The following is a 20,501-nucleotide window of genomic DNA, read 5'->3' as shown; positions in this document are numbered from 1 at the left end:
ACGCACCTCTGCATGTTCTCCTGTGATGCTCATCAGAGCCACGGGCAGGCACAGCTCTATGGGGAGGAAGCCCCCCCCCCCCCAACCAGTTCCACTGTTTTCTAGCTGTTTCCAGAACATGCCTCATGCATCTCACCATCTTTGTCCCTGGCGTCTCTCTGCCTGGGACGCGCTTCTCTCCCCACCTCCCATTTGGCTTTAGAAGCTTCACCAAAACAAAGGATACTCCTGCATGAAGCCCCGCCCCTGCCTCCCAAAGATTCTCCTGCCTGCAGATCGACCCTGACTCACCTGTGCTGTCACCGACAGCCCTCTCCTGCCACGGAGCAGGTGATTTATAAATATCTGGTCACATCCCTGTGTTAAGGCACCTGTCCTTCCTCGCTCCATTGATAGTAGACTGGCATACCTTGCCGTACATTCACATACCTTGTTGTAAGGACCTTCATGACGGGAAACATTTCTGATACATTGCTTGTAGCTCCTGGAGCTCTTAGCACCGGCCTTCAATGTGGGAGACAGCACAAAATGTTTTCAAAAATTCAATTACATACAAATACTCAGATGCAAGTCTATTTGTTACCCCCCGATAAGTACATACATTATTATGTTCCTTTAAACTATATAATAAAAAGTTTGCTGCACTAAACTTTATATAATGAAATCAAATATAACACAGAATGCAGGAAAACTTCTTGCCCCATACTATTGAAAAATAGTCAATCAACTTATTTTTCAAAGGGTAGAATTATGATCCATAGAATCAGAAATAACCATTATAATGAAAGTAATCATTTGCAATTTAAGGCAAAGGCAACCATTGTACAAAAAAGAAAAAGTTCTGCTGTTATACAGCATCATTATTTTATTATTTACAATTTGACAGACAAGTTGAATTGACCCATTTGAAAAAATCAACCAAGCCGCAGCCGCAGCGACAGCACAGAGGAGCCAGACACAGAAGAGGGGCTGTTTGCGGGGTGGGGAGGGGGGTTCGCTATGTCGGATGACGATTCGAGGGCCAGCACCAGCTCCTCCTCATCTTCGTCCTCCAATCAGCAAACCGAGAAAGAAACAAACGCCCCCAAGAAGAAGGAGAGTGAAGTCAGCCTGAGCAAAAACTCCAGACTCCTCTCTACCAGTGCCAAGAGGATTCAGAAGGAACTGGCAGACGTCACTGTAGACCCTCCACCTAACTGCAGTGCTGGTCCCAAAGGTGATAACGTCTATGAATGGAGATCAACCATTCCGGGGACTCCGGGATCCGTGTATGAGGGTGGTGTATTCTTCCTTGATATCACTTTTACACCAGAATACCCCCGCAAGCCTCCAAAGGTTACATTTCAGACAAGAATCTATCCCTGTAATATTAACAGTCAAGGAGTTATTTGCTTGCACATGTTAAAAGATCATTGGAGTCCAGCACTAACCATTTCTAAAGTTCTTTCTGTCTGCTTCCTTCTTACAGACTGTAATCCTGCTGACACTTTGGTGGGAAGTATTGCCACTCAGTATATGACCAACAGAGCAGAACATGACAGAATGGCCAGAGAGTGGACCAAGAGATACACTACATAAATTGGGTTTTCACAATTCTCATTTGTCTGTCACAGAGAGAGCTACTTATGATTTTGAAGGGGGGGGGCGGGGGGGGGGGGTTGGTAACGAAGGGGGGGGCGGGGGGGGGGGGTTGGTAACGAGTAGGGTATTTCTATAACAGATATTACTCAGTCTAATTTCCTAAGATTTTGTTGTAACTTAAGGTACCTTGCTACAGTAGACAGAATTGGTAATGACAACTTTTTAAAACTGTCATTAGTTCTGCAGTATTAGCTGAAATGTAGTACAGAGAGTAGACATTTGGGTTCACTTGCTTATAGTCTGTAAATTTAAAATAGCTTGATTTTGTACAGGTTACACCCATGGCCATTTATGTAAAGTCCTTCCAAGGCTACACATTTTTTTTTTGTTCAAAAAAATTTGAATTTGTTTTCCCTTCTTGGGAGGGAACATGGATATTTAATGGTTTTTAGAGACTGTCATCTCATATATATAAAATGGATACGTGGCTGTAAGACACCATATAGGAAATGAGTAGTTATGTATTTTATTTTATATGCCAATCTACTTGATTGTGACAAGATAAGAGGTTTAAATCACAACTTGTGAAAACCTGTAGTAAAATACCTTAAGCTGTTAACTGTAAGGTGTGGAATAGGAGTTGCTCAGTGGATTGGTTATATGTTGTGGACTACTTACGTCTGCATTTGTTACTGTGCTAATAAACAATATTAAAACGAAACAAAACAAAAAAAGAAAGAAAAAAATCAACCAGAAATCTCAGCTGGTAAAGTAAGAGGAGGAAGGAATCTTAGGAGAAAGAGCAGATGGAGGGAGCAAGGCAGGCTGGAGAATGAGCCACAGCCTTCCTGCAGGCTGACATGTCCAGCGCCGGGTGCTCACTGCCTTCCTGGCACCTCACACCTTAACTCCAAGTCGCTCACCTGGAGGGATGTGGTTTTTTTACCAGATCTCACAGCTCAGCCTAAATGGCCTGTGACCACGTGGTCTACGGGCCAGAAAGTCAGGTGCATAGAGGTGGCCTTGCATTCCCTTTCCCATCTGCTAGACGGTGAGTTCCAGGCAGGCGGGGCGCTGGGCTCAGCCTGGAACCTGGAATGTTATAGGTGCTCAGTCAGCCTCGGTAGAGTAAACATGCCCTCCCCAAGCCGTCAGGTGGTCAATGACACTCTTGGCCAATCCAAATTATTTACTTATTTATTTGTTTATTTGAAAGAGAGAGAATGAACAGGGGAAAAAGCAGAGGGACAAGGACAAGTAGACTCTGCTTGGGGCCAGACGTGGGGCTCGACCTCACGACCCTGAGATCATGACCTGAGCTGAAATCGAGAGTCAGACGCTCATCCGACTGAGCCACTGAGGTGCCCCTTGGCCAGTCCAAATTTTTAAAACATCTCTAAAGCATAGTAGGTCATATTAAGGAAGAAACTGGCTAGAGAGGAGATAAAGTTAATTCGACCTTCAGCTCTGCACTGTGACCTTCTGCTCCCTCAGCTCCTGGGGCTGGCCTACGTGCCGGCCCTCCAGCCCTCTGGCCACACCCATGACCTCGGGCCGGGGCTCTCCTGGTCCTGGCCTCCTCCCATGGACAGGTGCGTTCCGTGGTCCTGTGGGAATGTCTGTGGGAACCAGTGTTGGCATCAGAGCTCATCTGCACCCTCTGCAGGGCCGCACTGCTGTCTATCCTGAAGGTCGCCCAAGGTCAAGTGTCAGCTCTCCCCCAAAATGCCAGAACGTCCGAATCTAAACTCCTCGGCCCGTCCGATGGGCTCCCCTCCTACCTCTTCTCCATTAAAGGTCTAGCGCATCTCTGGCTCCTAAGCTTGGCTCCTGGTGACCTTTGATGACCCCTCTCCTGCTCCAGCCCCTACAGGCTTCCACGTAAAGTGTTTCTTGTTCATATTTCCCCGTCACCACCCTGGATCAACCTTTGCTCCAAGATTGTTTAATTGCCTCCCACCCGTGCTTCCTGCCTCCACCCTTCCCTTCACAGTCATCTTGCACATTCCAGAAGGTCATGTTTCAAAAACAGGACTTGATCATAACAGAAGTCCTGCCACCCCTCCGCAGGCAAAGCCACATGGCTCCTATGGCCTCCAAGTCAGAGCCTCTCACTCCCTCCCACGTGCGTGCCCACAGCTGTTCGCGGGCCACCTATTCCTGTCCCGATGCCCCACTGACCATGCCAGTCCCGGCGCCGGGCCAGCAAAACCAGAACAAATGGGGAAACCCCCCCCCCCCCCCGGGTGTGGAAAGCAGCCCGATGCTGAGGGCGGCCCGTGTAGCGAGCGAGTGCGTGTGCACACAGCGCCGGAGGAACCACGGAAGGGACCCGGATGCCGGGCCATCCTGAAGGTCGGCTGAGCGGAATCTTGCAGCTTATGCATCGGCCCAGAAGGTCGTTGGAGCCCAGGCGCAGCGGCAGGAACAGTGGCAGGCCGTTGGGTGGGAACACCGAGGAACGGAACACGGCCGTGGCCTGCGAGCAGCCTGTGTCCCACAAGCCAGAGGGCTGGACACCCCTGGTTACACGAAAGGAGCCTGTGGATTTGTAGAGGCTCCCGGGGTGGAGAAGGGGAAAGGCCGAGGAAAGAGGGGACAGCAAGAACAGAGGCCCCTCGGCCGGGGAGTTTGAAGCATGAGCTCGGAGGGTGTGGAACCGTGTGTGGTGAGGCCACAGTGCAGCCAAGGCCAAAGCCAAGGTGAAGGATGGAAGCAGAGAACAAAGCCCAAATCCTGTGCCCCCCCTTCCTTCTGCGGCCCCCACAGTCCATCCGCCCACACCCTCGTGTATGTGGTGTTTGCACACCCTGACCTTTCTCTCTTCCCAGCTTTTGCTCCTTCAAGGCCATTCACCTGGCCTCCATGCTCCCCACCCTCCAAGTTCCTCCCATCCGCCAAAACTCCCCTCAGGGCCCCCCGTTTCCCACGGGCAGTGGATGACCCTCCCTCGGTGGGCACCGGGCTGACCACCCAGCCTGTGGGTAGCCTTTGCATTTGGAACTCAGCTGTGCCCTCCTCAAAGGAGTCCTTGGTGCCCGAGGAGAGAGGGCCGCCCGTCCAGCGTGGCCACGGACGAGGGAACAGCTCGGGGGCCGGGTCCACTGGGGGCGTCCTGGCTGTGCCGCTGACCAGCTGGGTGACTGTGTGAGTGTCCGAGAGCCACCATAACAAGCCACCACACGCTTGGGGGCTGAAAGCCACAGAAGTGTATTCTCTCACGGTTCTCAGGGCCAGGAGTCTGAAGTTACGGAGTCCGCGGCGTTGGAGGGGGGATGCACCCCATGCCTCGCTCCTGACTCCTGGTGGCTACTGGCCACCGTTGGCCTGCCCTGGCTGGTCACCCCGTCGCTGGTTTCTGCTGCCACCTCCACGCCTCCCCACATGTCTCTGTCTTCTCCTTTTTCTCTACGGGCATGTGTCGTTGAATTTAGGGCCCACGGTCAATCCAGGAGGAGCTCATCTTGAGATCCTTCACAAAACCCCATCTGCAAAGACCCTTTTTCCAAGGGTTCCATTTGAAGGTACCAGGGTTGGGAGTCAGACATATCCTTTTGGGCAACACTATTCTACCCACCACAGCGACCTTGGGCTCTTAGCATTAGCTTCCTGTTCGTAAAAGGGGCTCATGATACCTGCTCTAAAAGGATCGCCGTAAATATCAGAGAAAATAGAGGATTCAGAAGCCAGGCTCATGGGGCAGGAGAGCCTATGGAGTGACTGATAATGGGGAGATGGTTTTTTTTTGGGGGGGTGATGAAATTGTTCTAGAGTAAGTGGCAATGTTTGCACACCTCACTGAATGTACTAAAAATCATTGAATTACCTGCTTAAGGAGTGAACTTAGTGGTATGTTGGATCATTTCTCGATAAACTGTTCTTTTTTAAAAGGAGCCTGGCTCAGGGGGGTGGTGTCTTCATAAATCCTAGCTGCTAGTATTATTATTGATGTGCCACTCACAACTACTATTAAAATCTTTTATAATAGTCTAACATTTTACCTCTTTTGTCATATGCCTCCCAAACCCCGATATGATTACATTTGAAACAGGAACCATGGGGGAGATGTCTTTGTGGGTTCTACCAGAGCCCGCCTAGGGCTTCACATGTAGTAGGGGACAATGCAAATTTGTCTTGATCATACATGAGTGGTTCCCATGGAAATTACTTGTTGAGAGCAAGCCCTCCAGTGCTTGCACGTTCACTAATATTGCCGTGATCACTGTATCCAGCGTAGGTGAGGTGGGGTATTGCTTTTACCCATGGGCTCCCTAGGAAAGAGCTGAAATTAAATTTCATGCCAACCACATTTCTAACTTATGATTGGCAGCCTGATATTGAGACCAAAAGTCTTTTTTCCAAGAAAATTCAATTAGCAATTGAACATGGAGCTAGTCCAGATAATTCATATATTCTAATCATTACATTATTACAGGTAGTCAAAATCCGTGCCACTCTCCTGCTTGCCTGGGAGTGGTAAGAAAAATCATAATAAGAACAACAACATCAAGCCGTGTTATTGCCTGATGCACCGTTGCTTTGGAGATTAAAAACTGAATTTTGAGAAAAACAAAAACTTATCTCAAGGAAATACAGGCCTCCTGAGTTTTCACTTTGAAAGCTAACAAAGTCAATTTAAAATGTTAATAGATCCCTCTAAGTTTCTATTGAAGGAAAAACAACAAGATTTTAAGATTTAAAGTAAGGCTGCCAATTTTCTCTGGCTTTTTTTCTCCTCCATCATGCTCATCCTTGTCCAGGGCCCCAGCCCATGCTCAAAAGAGCCCTAGAGGGAGACAGGAGAGCGGAAGGGTTGAAAGGGCTTGGGCACACAGGTCCCAGCTCTGCCTCCTACTCTCCTACTCTCCCTACTACTCTCCCCCTACTCTCCCCCTAGAAAAGGTAGCTGAGGTCTTCATTTTTCTGCCCCACTCTGGCAAGGGGAAAGAACCACAACCTCAAAGTCTGCTGGATTTAAATTCCATATTCCGAGACACTTCCAACTCCAAGTTTACAACCAAACATCTTTAACATTCAGCATAAATTACACTCGCTTATCTAGCTTGGGGCCAACAAGGGCTGTGAGAACATCAAATTTTTACATCTCAGAAACCCTGAATCCTTGAATTTTGTGTCCACTGTTGTTTCCAGCAATCTCTAGGGCTAAATGATTAATTATACCCACGACAGTCCAAAGCAATTATTTAATTAAGCTGTATTACAGGCTGCCAATTGTTTAGAGCAAAGGGAAAGCCTTCACCCCAGTTTCTCAACATCTGGCCTTTGGATGACTTATAAGATAAAAAGGAGATATGAGAACATTTTTATGACTAAGTAACAATTTCTAAAAATTTTCCATTAAGTAGAAAAACTTTTTCAGTAATTTGTTTCTCATGATTAGAACTTGGTGACATGTTTTACTGTGAGTGTCCAGCTTACTTAACCCTAACGCAAAATAGAAGATGTTGCAGTATCAAATGAAATGTTGGTATCATCTTTGTTTTAGGGCAGGAAAGTCAGTTTTTTAGCAAATCCGTATTTTCCGTCCAAGTGTGTTTGTCTTCTGCATTCCCCTGGCCTATCATTTTTAAGTACTCTTTCTTAATTTAGGCTATTTAAAATCAACTTTAATAAACAAAAATCCCATTACCCATTCCAAACTTAGAAATCTAAGTTTTGTTTCATAGAGAACTTTTTAAGAGGAGATACAAGCCACCCCAACAGAATTGATGGCCACAGTCATGTCTGTACGATCTACTGGAGCCACACAAAGACATGAGCTGGGGCACGGGCATCCCGGGCATGATCTTTCTCTTTTCCTTAGTCTATAACTTCAGTACATAGGACTGGTGGAGTAAACCAGTTGAATAACAATGAATTGAGTAGCGAGTATTTATTCACCAGTTGTGTTCAAAATACGTATACAACTCATTCAAACCTCTTCCTTCCATACTATCTGAGTAATGAAATTCCATCATTCTTTTAAAATCTAAGAGTGACTAAATATTCACCTACAAATGGGCCATCAATAAGCATAGGATGGTTCTTGCTTCTGCAGCACATATGCTAAATTTGGAACGATAAGCATAGCATGAGTGAATGACTGAAATAAGCAATAATGAATGACAAAAGAACATTTCACAGGGTCCATCTTTTGGAAAAAGCCTCAGATTTTCTGAAGAAAACCAATGGAGCAACCAACTTTTTTAGCTATTTCTTAAGGATGAAGGCATACTCAAATCCTTGGGTTGAGGCAATATAAAGTATGTGTTAGAACTTCTGCCCTAAAACTGGAGCCCATGGACCTCATCCATAGTCCTGAATCTCCTGACGTTATCTGCAAAATACTGCAGATATACATACATGTGAATTTTTCAGAGGAGAGTATAAAAGCACTCATGTCTCAAGAAAGCTTAAGGTTCACTATGTTCAACATGTCTGTTTACAGTGCAATAAATCTCACACGAAAATATGATGCATTTCTCTAGTGGAGAGATTGTGGTTGCCTTGCTAAAGAATGGAAGTCACTAGAAGCTTCCATTATTGCGTGGGAAGTCTTAAAGCTGCCAGTTTCCTATTACTCAAATTGCCCTTTCTCCAAAGAAAATCCTTCTTTCAATATCAAGAAGAGCCTTTTAAATTAAAGCACTTTCCTGTCCCACACTGGAAAAGAGAAACAAAAACCATCATTTGGCCAATGTTCCCTATCACTTGAAGGAAGCTGACACCCCTAGGTTAGCGCTGCTCATTTCTGGGAAGCGGAACCCAGCCTGTCCTGCACCAGAAGGTCAGACATGCACTGTGGTCCGAGGCCTGAGGCCACCGTCTGTCTCTGCAAGGTGGAATGTTTAGCATATTTGTCTGTTTTTTTTTTTTAAAGAATTCATACTTTTATTCCCAAATTTGGTTACTTCAAAGGTTTCTTTCTTTCTTACTGTCATTCCCAGAAGTATATTTATCATATTACTGCTGTATTTCATATCAGGGAGTCATGAATGGCCACTATGTGGGCAGATGTGTTATCAAAGCACAAGACCTTCCTGAAATTGTCAGGAATTTGGAATTTGGAGTAACATGTTAACAGAAGCCTAATCCATGGACCTGCCCTTGTTAATAACAAAGAGGACAACTACCATTTAAGCACTGACTTATGGCCTCCACAGGGCTAAAAGTTTTAACTGGATGACATAGCAGCCCTGAGAACTAGGTATTATTATCTCATTTTCCAGGTAAGGAAACCAAGGTTCAAAGAGGTCAAGGTCACACAGCTGGACCTTACACCCAGACTGCCAGACTCTGAAGGCCACCTTGCCAGCCTCAGGGCTGGGATGTCTCCCAGTGGTCTTGGCTCCTGTGAGGAGCGATCCACCTTTAACCAAGTTAGAACAGGGGGCAGAGCTCAGCCTTCAAGAAGCCATTCTAATGCTTTGTGCATCTACATTGCTTCCTTTATTCACAGCTCCCATAAATAAGTGTAAGTTTATACTCAACCTGATATCAGAATGCTTTCAAATATTTAGGAAACATAGCTGATCGGGCTGAATAATTCACAAGCAAGAATTTTCCTTTAAAGAAAAAGATTTCCCTTCTGAATCACATCTGCTAATTCAGATAGAGTTACTTTCTAAGCAGATGAAACATCTCTCAACTCTTTTTCCCAGAAATATATCTTAGAGAAGTAAAAAAATTATAAATCAAAATTAAAAAAAAATAGAGGCTAAACACAGTCTATTCTTTACCATAAAATATTTGAGACAAAGCATTTCCCAGACTTGTTTTCCAAAACATTTGCAAGATGAATCCATGCAAACGTATGGCTCAGAAATGTCCTTCCCAATTAAAACCTGAGACTATAAATAAGTTGGCTTTTCTCCTTGTATTTCTTCTCTCGTTAAGAACAGAGCCTTGGCCATAAACAAGAAACTACCCTTAAGATTATATATTTTTTCTTATTTCTTTTTCAACAGGGGACTTATTACATTTGAAAATAACACCTATATCTTGGAACCAATGAAAAATGAAACGAACACATACAAGCTCTTCCCGGTGGAGAACCTGAAGGGCACCTGGGGATCCTGTGAATCACAGTACAGCACGTCTGCGCTCGCTGCAGGGAACAGGCTCCTGCCCCCCTCCCAGATGTGGGCAAGAAGGGTAGGGGGGAGATCAAGGTCATGAATCTGGGGAGTGGGGACTGTAGCCAGGAGCGCCCAGGGCTAGTGCATCTGGAGCAATTTTGCCATCTGGTTGTTGTGTCTGAGGTTGGAGTCCCCCAGTTTATCGAGTGGTTGCTACCATGTATGCAGAGCATCACCAAATACTGAAACCTCCATCATTGTTTGGCAAATGTCGGCCTCAGATTCATTAACCTACACTGGGTAAAGTCTGACTCAGAGGCCAGAAAATTACCATTCATTATGTCGTCAGTGAAAAGCTACTGTGGGCCTAGACCCAGGGTTGCACCCCACCACTGCACCCATGATGATAAATAAGACGAGAATGGACCCTCACCTACCTTTGGGCAGCTCTCCTTCCTCAGGAGGAGAAAGACAATATGGAGCCTTCTTCATTGGCAAGTCTGTTTTACAGTTAGGGTTTTTGTTCTGATTTGCATAGCATCCCCAGTATATGCCTGCATGCCTGTGCAGAGGTGAACAGATTGTTGGCCATGCAGTGTGGCTAAGGAGTGTTGCTTACCCCGGTCCATGCTGCCCATGCCTGTCCTTCCTTCCTTCCCGAGATGGTCCAAGCACTCCTGTGTTTTCTGGCCACCTGCTCCTGGCTCTGCTCATCAAAGGTCTCTCCTTCTGCTTCAAAGTGGGAAGAATCATTACCTGATGGAGTCGGGGCCACAGAGCTCCCTCCCTGCTAAGCAGGCGGAAACACAGGGGCCCCAATACCCTCTGGTGCAATATCATGAAACCTCCACCCCAGATGGCTGCCTGACCCTTTTATGTCCAGTATTATGTGGGCACCACAGGCCGCAGCAGAACACTCTTTTGTTTTTTTAATGATTTTATTTATTTGAGAGAGAAAGTGAGAGAGAGAGAGAGAGAGAGAGAGAGCGAGCATGAGTGGGGGAGGGGCAGAGGGAGCGAAAGAAGCAGGTTTCCCGCCGAGCAGGGAGCCCGATGCGGGGCTCGATCCCAGGACCCTGGGACCATGACCTGAGCCGAAGGCAGACGCTTAACGACTGAGCCACCCAGGCGCCCTGCAGCAGAACACTCTTCAAAAGGAGTAAGGGTAGCCACATTTGGCTGGGGGCCCTAACTTTCAGTGAGTACAACCAGATAGGAAATTCCCAACAATTTCCTGATTTTTATCTCTGGCTTTCCTGTTCCTCTGTTGACAAGAAATCAGGATTTCACAGATACGATGTCAGCTGTGCTAACATTGGGGGGTCTAGGGACATGTTCTTCAAGGTTCCACTTAAAAGACAGCACATTTTCTCTTTCCTGACTTGGAGTGTTCCGCTGCTTAACATTCAACACTGCATATATATTATTCCTCTTTGTTCATTCCTCATCATTTTTATTCTGAGTTCCAACGGGAAACGTGATCCTAAATGATTTCTTCTCATTTGTAAAATTTCCCTCACACCTGTGAATTGTGTTCCTCTAACCCTCGTTTTCATTTCGTTCATTCTTCTTGATCTGGTGTTCTGCCTCTGTGACCCTATTGTCCTCTACTTCTTATTATGCTCACAAGATTTTCTATGGCAGGGGCTTGCCACCTCTTTGCCCTTCCCCATCACACGGAAGAGGAAGAACCCCCATCTGGGACGGTGACCCACCTTGACACTGATACTCAGGAGGGGAGACCCAGGGAGCAGAGCTTGAAAAATCCCCCCCACACACCCGCAGTGAACAGCAGCTCCAAAGAGTTTCCATCCTGCCTTTCACCCCCATCCCCCCCATTTTAGAGTGACAGATTGAAGAGTTGGAATCACAAAGACCCGCCTCTGTGGTCCCAGGGCATGTTTATTTTACTCTTGAAATACTCTCTTGCCTTCAATTCCAGACCTCTGAGAAGAAGTGATTAAGCTGTAGTTTTTCCAGTCATAAACAAGGAGAACATTGGCATTTTGTTTTTAAGGCGCGTTTGCTTTGAGCACCTTGTTGAATACACGTTACCCATGTTGTGAGATTCGTAACGTGACAGTTTAAATGACATCCAAATACGTTTGCCATTTCATGTAGAAGTACGGGCTCGGTCTCTACTTGCCAGCCATATTTTAGTTCTTTAACTAAGCTTCTGGCTCTCTAGAACTGTGCTTGGCACCGTAATTTCCAGTCATTCTGACTTGTAGAGGAGAGAGCAAAACGTGAATAACAATGTTGTTTTGTTAATAATGCACATTGCAGTGCAAACGAACCTTTAAAAAAAGGAAGGCAACAGCTCCGCCCTCAACATTTTTCTCTAGAAATAGTTGTGATTGTTTTAGTGGAAGAGGAAATATGACATAAAGTACATCTACATAATGAAAATGATACAAAACGTAATTTTCGAGTAAGGCAACGACTTGGGGATTGGAATTGGAGACCATGTGGTTTGGGGTAGTGTCTCCAGTGAACATGAAAGAGACATGTTCACGTTATGTGCAGCTTACCTGCTCACTCCCACCACCTGATTTTATACTCAAAAAAAAAAAAAAAATCAGTGGAACTGCAGCTAGCTCCTCTTGTTTATGCAATGAGGCAGCCATACCGGCCTTCCACGAGCTTCTTCTGCCCCCGCTAAGTGTTAACCAGTGCAAAGACTGGTTTGCAGGCTGAGATTTTTCTGCAGATATTTGCGTTTCCCTTCACAGAGTAGCAGGAATAAATCAGCACTCGGGGTATGCACGGGCAATAATACAGGCTTGAGCTATTGTTTGCCATTTTTACAAGGCTCTACGTTAGATTTTAGTGAGAACCCAAGTCGCTCTGGAAGGGTGCCTGCAGTCATATGGCTTTGTAGTCCAATCCCGCCTCTGCAGGTTCCCCGAGTCCGGCCCGCGGAGCCCCAGCCACTCTGCTGCCCTGCGACTCACCACACTCCTTCCCTCTCCATCCAGGAGCCAGGCGAGAACGCAGACTAATTCTAACACTGGCCTGAGCCAGCTATAGGCGAAGGCTTGGGAAATCTGCTACGGGAGAAAAATCACATAATGCGTTCCAAAGGCAAATGTGAATTATGTTTGAATCATCCTTTCTCTGGGGATCATCTGTGCTATCGCTCCCCTCCGTTAGTGTGGGTGATTATGAGTCAAATGTGAAAGGCAGTACTTCCTGTAGGAGGCCATGTGGGCTCAGGCTGCTGAGCTGGTCAGGGGACACCGTTGTGTGTCCTCAAACGTAGCTGTTCTTTTTTTTTTTTTTTTAAGATTTTATTTATTTGAGAGAGAGAGAATGAGAGATAGAGAGCACGAGAGGGAAGAGGGTCAGAGGGAGAAGCAGACTCCCTGCTGAGCAGGGAGCCCAATGTGGGACTCAATCCGGGGACTCCAGGATCATGACCTGAGCCGAAGGCAGTCGCTTAACCAGCTGAGCCACCCAGGCGCCCCCATAGCTGTTCTGAAATGGGCCGGTCTACGGCTTTTGATTTCTAGGCAGCCCCTCCTGTTTGGTAGAAGACACGTAATGGTGGTGCAGAGCCTGAGCGCTGAACATCGGGAACTGGCCACAGCCATGTGACCCCGCTAATTATAGCAGGCCTACCGAACACCTCTCTGACATAATCATCTGCCGTCCACACCTCCTCTGAGAGACCGTATCAACCGTTCTCACTGCCTTGGTTGCTCCTTCCTAGATCTTGCTGGTAGACAACAGAGGCAGAGTGATGGCCTCTTTGGCCCTGAGCTCTGAGCCTCCCTCCATGTGAGCTGAGGCTCCAAAATCTCCAGGTGTGGATTCCTATTGAGACTTAAGTCCATTAAGATTCTGGATAAATAAACAACAGATCTCCCTGGTGCCACTGGCTTTGTGGACTCAACTTCAGTATTTTGCATTTGTCCCCATTAACGTTCATTCTGTCAGACGGAGCCCCTTCCTCCAGCTGTCTCTTTCGGGTTGCTTGTGCAGCCCAAGCATCAGCCAGGCCCCAGGGGCTGTATCCCACGCAGGTGTGATCAGTGTGCTTCACACGCCCACACAAGCCAGTGTCAGGATGGTGGAGAAGACCTGGCAAAGTAGGGACCGGGGCTCAGCTCATAAATATTCATAAAGTGGCCTCAGAGTCCAGGCACTGAGCCTCTTGTGAGCAAACAACAACGCTTTTTCACTCAGAGGAAGATCAAACCAAACTTTGGATTTATTTAATTTGCTAATCTTGCCACCCACGGAAACGTGGGCCCTGGCTTCATTGTTATTGTTCTTTTGTTGATGGTTGCATCACACCCAAATGGAATCCCTTTGCCGATCTCCATGGTTCATGTCTCAAACTGTCACCAGCAATCACCTGCACTCCTGGCTTCTGCTACTATCTTCCCATAATCCATTCTCCCAGCGGCCAGAGTGCTATTTTTAAAAGCTCCCGTGCAGGGGCTCCCTGGTGCTCTCAGGTCACTAGATGATCCTTCAGCCTCCTTGCCCCGTCCGAGGCTCATGCACACTCCTCCCTCCCGCTCTAGACCATGTAGCCATGCTGCCTGTTGCCACGACTCTCCATGGTCTCCCAGCCTCAGAACTTCTGCTGTGACTATTCCATCTATCTGAACACTGTTCCCCGCACACATACCTACTTCTCATCCTCGGGTCGTAGCTGTCTTCGTCACACACCCCCATCTTTATCCTCCTTGCAGAACGCTGTTTATGTCTATTGTTTTGCCCCTTTTACAGGCTAAGATTTTTTTCATTGATTCTTTATTGTCACCCTGTCTCCTAACCCCTCCCAGAGTGCGAGCCTCATGAGCCTGGGACCTTGGGTTTCTTGTCCATCCCTCTATCCCCAGCACTCGACCTAGTGCCGAGTCACAGAGAGAGTGACAGTAGATATTTGTGGGGTGAGTAAATGATAGACACATAGTCTGGCCCAGATGAGGGAGGAGGTATGATAAGCGTTTATTGAAACCCTCATCTTAACTTGCTTTTCTGACTTGAGTTGGGTTGGGTTAAGTCCCCCGTGCCAGAGTTCTTGTTGCAGCATGTCAGGGGATATTCTGTCTCTGGGAACTTGGCTGTGATGACTTCGGGAGGCCCAGGAACTGGTTCCCTCTTGAACAAGACTCAGAGAACGCCTCGGTCTCCACCTTGGAACGGAGACTCTTGGGCCATTCTCAGAGGCTAACGTTCCTATCTGTTTGGGGAAGGGCTTTTGTTTATAACCCAAAAAATGAAAATTCAATCAAGCCACCAGTTTCAAATGTTGCTCTTCATATCAAAAATTTTAAATATGAGGTTTTTTTTTAACCGGACAGCCCAGATAGGTCGAAGTCATGTGGAGGTAATTTAAGCCTCTCTGTGTGCCGATGATGGAAGAATGAATGTTCGTGGCCATGAGCTGGCCCCTCCCCCATGGCTTTTTATTATTATGTGGTTAGGCTTCTCTCTGAGCTTGCATTTCTCTGAATTCATGAGAAAATTTGGACTTCTCTGAAAACTGCAGAGACAGGAAAATTGTGTTCATGTGTTTGTTTTCATTATCTGGAATTGTGTATTTTCTAAATGATGATCCAAGGCCACTTGGAAAAATCCCCCGGTCATTTATTTCACCCTTCGTGGTCTGAAAGGTGTAAACATCTAAAGAGCCAAGGCCCTTTCTGTGGGGTTTTCAAAGGGATATTAATTAGGTTTTTTTCTGTCACAGAGCTCTATGCTCTTTAGTATGATTAGCTGAATCTGTTCGTGGTTAATCGGGAAGTTGTGGGGCGGGGGACAGAGAGAGCCATCTGCTTCTTTCACACCTCGAGAAGGAAAAGGGGCAAGATCTTCACCCCTCCAAAGGTGGCTTGTTCTGGGGACACCGGTGGGTACCACTGGGGTTGATCTTTTTTCCTTTATGAGTACATAGTTATCACCAGGAAGCACGCCTGTCGCACGTAGTCACCAACCTTGACTTTTTTTTTTCTTGTAACATTGTAAAAGTATGAGAAATTATACCTTTCCTGGTGCTTTATTTTTCCCTTCTCCATAAGGTTTCCAGATTTCTTGAGGGATCCCTAAATTCATGAATCAGCACAGCTGGGCGGCGAGCAGGAACACTGCTATGATACAAACATTTTTCTTGTAAAAATCTGTTTGGAAGATCCCGGACTGATGGGGATTTGTCTTATAAAAGATGTTTCCCTCAGGATTATGTGACTGGAAAGCTGATTCAAAGCATGCCTCGGTCATTTTTGCTTTTGTCTGAAAGCGTGGTTAGAGCGTGAGAGTTTTATACGTGGAGCAGTGTCTCTAACGCGGAAACCAGCCCATCGGCTGCAAGGACCAAGCCCACCTCAGCCCCCGTTTCCTCCAACAGCGTTTTATTGCAGAAACAGAAGGCTTTGTTTTTCGTTTTTAATGTTTGCTTTTTGAGACCACCCTCCATGAATTGCTCTTTTTCTCCTAAAAATGCCTTTGGGATTCTCCCAGTAATTCATGGAAGAGTGCAAATGTTTTTTGAGGAAACTTGATTAAAATGTAACCCACTTCAGAGGCTGCCTTTATTTCAGAGGGAGTTCTGCATCTTCTCCGTCCCTACCCCTTGATGTACCGTTTCCTTATTCCTCTCAACTATTTCACTCCTCCCCTCAGTCCCCTGCTCAGTGGCATATAGTTTAGTCTTTTTATTTTTTCTTGACACTGTTTCTTTCTATTCTCTTTTGTTTCTTTGTGGTTTTACTCCTAGCACCTCCTCTTCGCCTGACTCTGTTCCACGTATCAGCTTGGCTGTTCCCTGTTCTCCAGACCACTATTGTCCTTTGCTTCTAACTAGATTTTTCAGCCACAAGAAATAAGCCGCCTGAAGAGGACTACTTAGTGTTCCCCCAGAAGGATCATGCAGTTCTGCCTCAAAATATATTCTCTTTCACTTTTCTTTTATCCCAACACTCGACCGTAAAGGGGAAAGCAACACACTTAAGACACTGAATTCCATCACCTTCTGTAGGGATCTTCCTCTGTGCTACATGCAGCCCATCAGCCTGCTCCTGTTCCAGATAATGCTTTGGTTTTGCTTGTGTATGTGCATGTTTCATTTATAATGATCTGGACTCGTTCTGATCCCACGGTCGGCGATTCAGCAGGCAGGATTCCTCTTTAAGGATTTCCCATATGGAAAGGGAAACCGGTCACCCATGTGGAGAAGGTTTGACAGAGGTCATTGGGGTTGGAAGTGAACGTCTAGAGGGAACAGAGGTGGGGCTGCTGGTGGTGGTGGTGAGGATAGTCTCCCCTTAGGCAAAGTGCTTGGGTCCAGAGACACAGACAGTCTTCTGGAAGCCCTGGAGAGGTGTGAAAAGAAATTAAATCCATGTTTACTTTTGGCAGCATAAAAGAGACACCCTCAAGATGACCAAGTACGTAGAGCTGGTTATCGTAGCAGACAACCGGGAGGTAAGAACTTTTTCAAACTTCTTGGTACAGTGGGTTAAAAAAAAAAAAAAATACGGAAAAGAAAATATTTAGCAAGTTATTACTTGCTCTGATTAACTTCATTTTCTATGAACCCTTAAAAGCATTGTAAACAACCCACTGAAAAAAAGTGGTTTTCTGGTATTAGAGAGCATAAAATATTGCAAATGTATTTGATATTACAAAATAAAAAGCCAGGACTGCAGGAAAAGCAGATCTACTCTGTAGCTAAGCTCTCCAAAAGGAATTATTTGGGGGAAGTGGCAGATGGCTTTAGAACGTATTGACACATTTGGGGGGAAAGTTTCATGTAAAATTGTCTGATACGTCCTGACCCAAAATGAATCGAAGAATCCAGGCTGCGTGCGGACACATAGCAGAAAAACCCTACCTTCTGAAATCTGCTTTGATGCTAGGTTAGTTTTCTCTTTAATTAGTTTCCAATTCCCTGTTTTTAGATGATCTTCTCTGCGTTCATTCCTTGCCTCCACTCCATGTTATGAATTAGGTGACCTTTTCTCGTGAACTCACCCTCCTGACACCTATGAATGAAACCAGCTTGACAGTTGCTCAGAGAACAGTTCCCATGCAGGACGGTCAGATTAGAGGGGAGAAGGCGGGCTCATTAATGTTTCTCCCTTCTCTGTGCTGTTTGACTTGGTGCCATGAGCTCCTATTACTTTTGCTGTTTAATTTTTAGAAACAAATATAAAGGAAATTTCTGAGGAAGTTAAAATCAAGTTGATGATATGAAAAATGGCTTTGGACTGCCTTCTCTTTGTCTGTTTTCTCTGCCAAAACATGTCATGGCCTCCATCATTTATGAGGCTGGAAAAATCACAGAAGTTACTGTCTTCTGAGCACTTGGCTTGGGCAAATTTCAGGGAGTTTCAGAAAGTCCCCAGACAGGGAAATTACTCGTCAGGATGGGAATTTGTTTCACTACAAACCGTGGAGGGTCCCGGGTGGTTTGTGGAGCTCAAGACTTCACGTTTCCAGGAGCTGGGAAGATGAGATGTGATTGATATTCTTGCCGTTATTAATGCTGACATTTAAAATTATTAAGTTTCAGAGGCAAGGAAAAGATCTGGAAAAAGTTAAGCAGCGATTAATAGAGATCGCTAATCACGTTGACAAGGTAAGTTCTTTTTCGGATAATTAAATCACTCAAAGCATGTAAATGTTTAGAAATGAGGTGGAGGGAATGGAACACACCTCGGCTGACTTGGCAGGGAGACCAGGTTCTGGTGCTGGGCTGGAACACGGACTTCCCCTTTCCTCTGAGCGCAGAATTCCCGGTTTGGAGCAGCTCCGGGAGAGGCCAACCCACGCACGCTGTCTGGACTGCGGTGGCCTTGGGCTACATCTCCCTCCAGGCTCTCTTCTGGCCAGAGTTTCAGTGTGAGAGGGTCTCAGGTTCCCCAGTTAGAGCCAGAACCCCAATAGGATGCATCTGACCCTCCGGAGAACTTCCAAGGGGGCTTTTTCCCAGGTCTCCCTGGGTTCTGTCCACAGTCCCCCTGAGGGCAGGCTGTCATTTATAAGTGACACACACGGGTCCACGGTCCTGAGACCCGGAAATCGGTCCCGTCAGCTGTTGGAAAATTGCTCACCAAGAATGAGGAGATTGGGAGCTCACCCTTGGCAAAGGTGATCCAGACCTGCAGGAAACCCCAGAAGTCTGGTCTGGGAGTAGCAGCTCAGCAACACTCTTTACGTTACCTCTTCACAAGAAGAGGGTGAAGCTGTCGGAGCACCTGCCCTTCTGCAGCACACCTGCAGAACAGAGCTATCAGGCTGTCTGGGGCTGAAGGCTCTCACACTTGCCCGCACGTTGGAGTCACCTGGAAGCTTTCAAAGGCATTGCTGCCCGGGTACCTTGGCAATCAGTGGGTTGTTAATAACTCGCCCTGGTAATTAAAGAACCACATACCTCAGAAAAGACCTGACAGACTCCATGGAGTTTGCCAGCCTGGCTGTTCTTGTGTTTCTGGCCGGGAGAGAGCTGAATTGCTGAGCACACATATGCGGCCACCCCAGGCAGACCCTGAAGACTGTGCTGGGGGTACCCAGGCTCCTCCAGATGCTCTGTGCATCCAAGTCTGCTAACTGATGATGAGCCCTGGGCTCTGGCAGGTGTTCAAAAGTTCAGCTTTGCCCCTTTCCAAGTGGGCATGTCTCGGCCCCAAAACAATGATGGTTCCAGTGGCAACTTCCTCATTTGCAGAAATCTTGGCTTTCCTTGGCCATTCTAAATTAATACCTGCTTGGCTGGCTGGGTTGGCCTGAAGGGAAGAGGGAGAAGGACATTCCAGACTGAAAGACCAGGAAGTCATTGAGTACAAAAGTGACATTCTGAAGCATCCAGGAAATTCCCCCTGTAAGTAAAACACGGAAAGCAGGTCTGATGCCCATAGCTGGAGGTAAAGCCTGTGTCTAGGAACTAAGAGGCGCTCCCCAGGTCCTGAGTCACCTGCAGGGTGGAGCAGTGGAGGTGTGTGATCACCCAAGCTTTGCCTCTTTAACCTTTCACCTCCTACCTGTCCCGCTTCGTATCCATTAAGAAGTTAGCACCAGCGGCAGATTTGCTGGCGCAGACCCTCGTGACCTACTTCTGAAAGGGCTCATCTTCTGTGCATTTAATTTCTTCGGGTGTTTTCCTGCTTGTGGGAGTCTTCTTTCCTCCTCTCCTGAGCTGGTTGCCTGAAGGGTGCAAGTTCTCATGTTGGACCCCACCAGGTCTTCTCTTTGCTCCCACCCATTTTTTTTCAGATCCACTTCTTCCAGAAAGGCTTCCTTGAGCCCTCAGCACAGCACCCCATGAACTTCCTGTTTGCACCCTTTCTTGGTAGTTCACTCTGTTGGAGTGAACTGTTACAAGGGCTCAGTGTCCCCAGCCTTGAGCCTCTTGCTGACCTCTGAGCATTTGGGAGCCAAGGGCAAGGGCATCCTAATCCTTGGCCAGTGCCAAGCCTAGCATACAGTAAGAGCCAAGCAAATGCCTGTTGCCACTGTGTTCATGGGTGAATCGATGCCACAGCTCTCGGGCTGCACACCCCCATGTTCTGGGGTGCATGGACAGACAGGCAGCTGCCAGGCTCCTGTCCAGCTTCTCTCTGGGCCTGGGGTCACAGCGGGTCCTCTTGGCAAGGAGTCTGAGCACTTGCACAGGAGGGGCTGTGCTACTTAGTGGTTTAAGACCTGGGTGCTGAGGCCGGGCTGCCTGCATCCACATCCCAGCCACGCCAGTCATGCCTCGAGCGGTTGCCTGATCCCTCCATAGCTCAGCGTCCCTGAGGACAAAATGGGAATAATGCTAGTTCTCAGCCTCATTGGACTGGGGTGCAGACTAACAGAGCTGCAGCGTGGCAAGTCCTCGGCACCATG

The 20,501-nt window shown here is 46.9% G+C and overlaps 2 protein-coding genes across 7 annotated transcripts in view; both read left to right on the top strand.

Annotated features, from left to right (window-relative positions):
* The window catches only part of ADAM12 (ADAM metallopeptidase domain 12), a 357,064-nt gene that overhangs the window by 228,706 nt on the left and 107,857 nt on the right, over nt 1-20,501 (top strand). For all 6 annotated transcript variants that reach the window (XM_027596330.2, XM_027596333.2, XM_027596331.2 and 3 more), the window contains 3 exons: nt 9,549-9,735; nt 17,031-17,096; nt 18,181-18,252. In XM_027596330.2, the coding sequence (XP_027452131.2) occupies nt 9,549-9,735; nt 17,031-17,096; nt 18,181-18,252 (325 nt within the window). The remainder of the gene's footprint in view (nt 1-9,548; nt 9,736-17,030; nt 17,097-18,180; nt 18,253-20,501) is intronic.
* On the top strand, nt 1,000-1,617 carry LOC118356330 (ubiquitin-conjugating enzyme E2 E1-like). The gene has a single exon (XM_035724271.1). It carries the CDS (start codon nt 1,000-1,002, stop codon nt 1,576-1,578), a length of 579 nt encoding a protein of 192 aa, XP_035580164.1. The 3' UTR covers nt 1,579-1,617.

Source organism: Zalophus californianus, chromosome 15 (assembly GCF_009762305.2).
Source record: "Zalophus californianus isolate mZalCal1 chromosome 15, mZalCal1.pri.v2, whole genome shotgun sequence".
Taxonomy (NCBI): Eukaryota; Metazoa; Chordata; class Mammalia; order Carnivora; family Otariidae; genus Zalophus; species Zalophus californianus.
Note: the sequence above shows the minus strand (reverse complement) of the source record. Positions and strands in the feature narration are given on the sequence as shown.